Genomic DNA, 1,387 nt, shown 5'->3' with positions numbered 1-1,387 from the left:
TATTTCATTTAAAATAGTATCCATACATAAATAGTATAGGAATCAACTTCGCAAATGACTAGGTGGATCTATACCATGATAACATTAAATCTCTTAAGAAGGACATAGAAAACGACTTTAGGAAATGAAAAATGTTCCATATTAGTGGATTAGTAGAATCAGTATTTTATTTTTTTGCTTTTTGAGTCACACCCAGAAATGCTCAGGGGTTACTGCTGGCTCTGCACTCAGGAATCACCCCCTGGCGGTGCTCAGGGGACCATATGGGATGCTGGGATTTGAACCCGGGTCAGCCGCATGCAAGGCAAACGCCTTACCTGCTGTGCTATTGCTCCAGCCCCAGAATCAGTATTTTTAAAAGGACTATCCTACCTAAGATTTTTCACTGTCACTGTCGCCGTCATCCCTTTAATCATCAATTACTCGAGCAGGCTCCAGTAGCGTCTCTATTTGCCCCAGCCCTGAGATTTCAGCATCATAAACTTTATGCTCTCTCTCTGCAGATGAGGCATGCCAGCTGGATGTCCTTGAGCATAATGGTGATGCGCTTGGTGGGGAATGCGCAGAGGTTGGTGTCCTCGAAGACCCCCACCAGGTAGGCCTTGCAGGCCTCCTGCAGCACCATAACATCCAGGCTCTGGGAGCGCAGTTTGGTCTTAAAGTCCTGTGCAATCTTGCACACCAGCCACTGGAATGCTAGCTGGCCAATTTCACGTAGAGCCAGGGTGTCTGGCCGGTAGTGGTGCGGCTTCTTCAGGCCACCCATGGCTGGCGTGCTCTTGCAAGCCACCTTGTTGGCCATTTGCTTGCAGGGCACCTTCCTGCCCGTTGAATTGCATGTCGTCTGCTTAGTTCAAGCCCTCTTGTTCTTCCGAACTCAGCTGGAGATTACTTCTGGGTTAGGGAAATGAGACCCATTTTAGCTACTGTTATTGCATATTTTGTAGGTCACGGGTGGCTTTCCAGCTTGATACCCTCGGTAGCTTGCCGGACTCTCTGGGGGGAAGATGGAGGCTTTTGGGGCTATCTCTAAACAAGGGACTATAAGAGACCTAAGATTTTACGTAGATTAAATGCAATCCCCATCCAAAATAGATATGGCATTCTTCAAGTACCTATAAAAGTCAATAATAAAGTTTGTATGGAATAAAAAAAAGACCATATATAGCTAAAGCCATATTGACAAATAAGAAATTGAGAGACATCTCATAATCAAATTTGGAACTGTATTATAATACTATAGTGATCAAAACTTCATGCTACTGAGATAAGGTATACTCTCTGATCAATGGGTCACAATTGAATATTTAATGAAAAAATCCCATATATATGTATGCATAGAGAGTTTTTGAAAACGATTCTTCAAACATGAAATGGAGTAAAGATC

At 43.5% G+C, this 1,387-nt stretch overlaps 1 protein-coding gene across 1 annotated transcript; it reads right to left on the bottom strand.

Moving 5' to 3' along the window:
* Window positions 1-484: 484 nt before the first annotated feature.
* On the bottom strand, window positions 485-802 carry LOC130038120 (histone H3.1-like). The gene has a single exon (XM_056130040.1). The coding sequence runs from the start codon at window positions 800-802 to the stop codon at window positions 485-487; it is 318 nt and encodes a 105-aa protein (XP_055986015.1).
* Window positions 803-1,387: the final 585 nt, after the last annotated feature.

Source organism: Sorex fumeus, unplaced genomic scaffold, assembly GCF_029834395.1.
Source record: "Sorex fumeus unplaced genomic scaffold, SorFum_2.1 ptg000073l, whole genome shotgun sequence".
Classification (NCBI taxonomy): domain Eukaryota; kingdom Metazoa; phylum Chordata; class Mammalia; order Eulipotyphla; family Soricidae; genus Sorex; species Sorex fumeus.
Note: the sequence above shows the minus strand (reverse complement) of the source record. Positions and strands in the feature narration are given on the sequence as shown.

What these genes read in the sequence shown, in the direction of transcription:
- LOC130038120 (XM_056130040.1), bottom strand. Translation starts at nt 802, where the DNA reads ATGGCCAACAAGGTGGCTTGCAAGAGCACGCCAGCCATGGGTGGCCTG.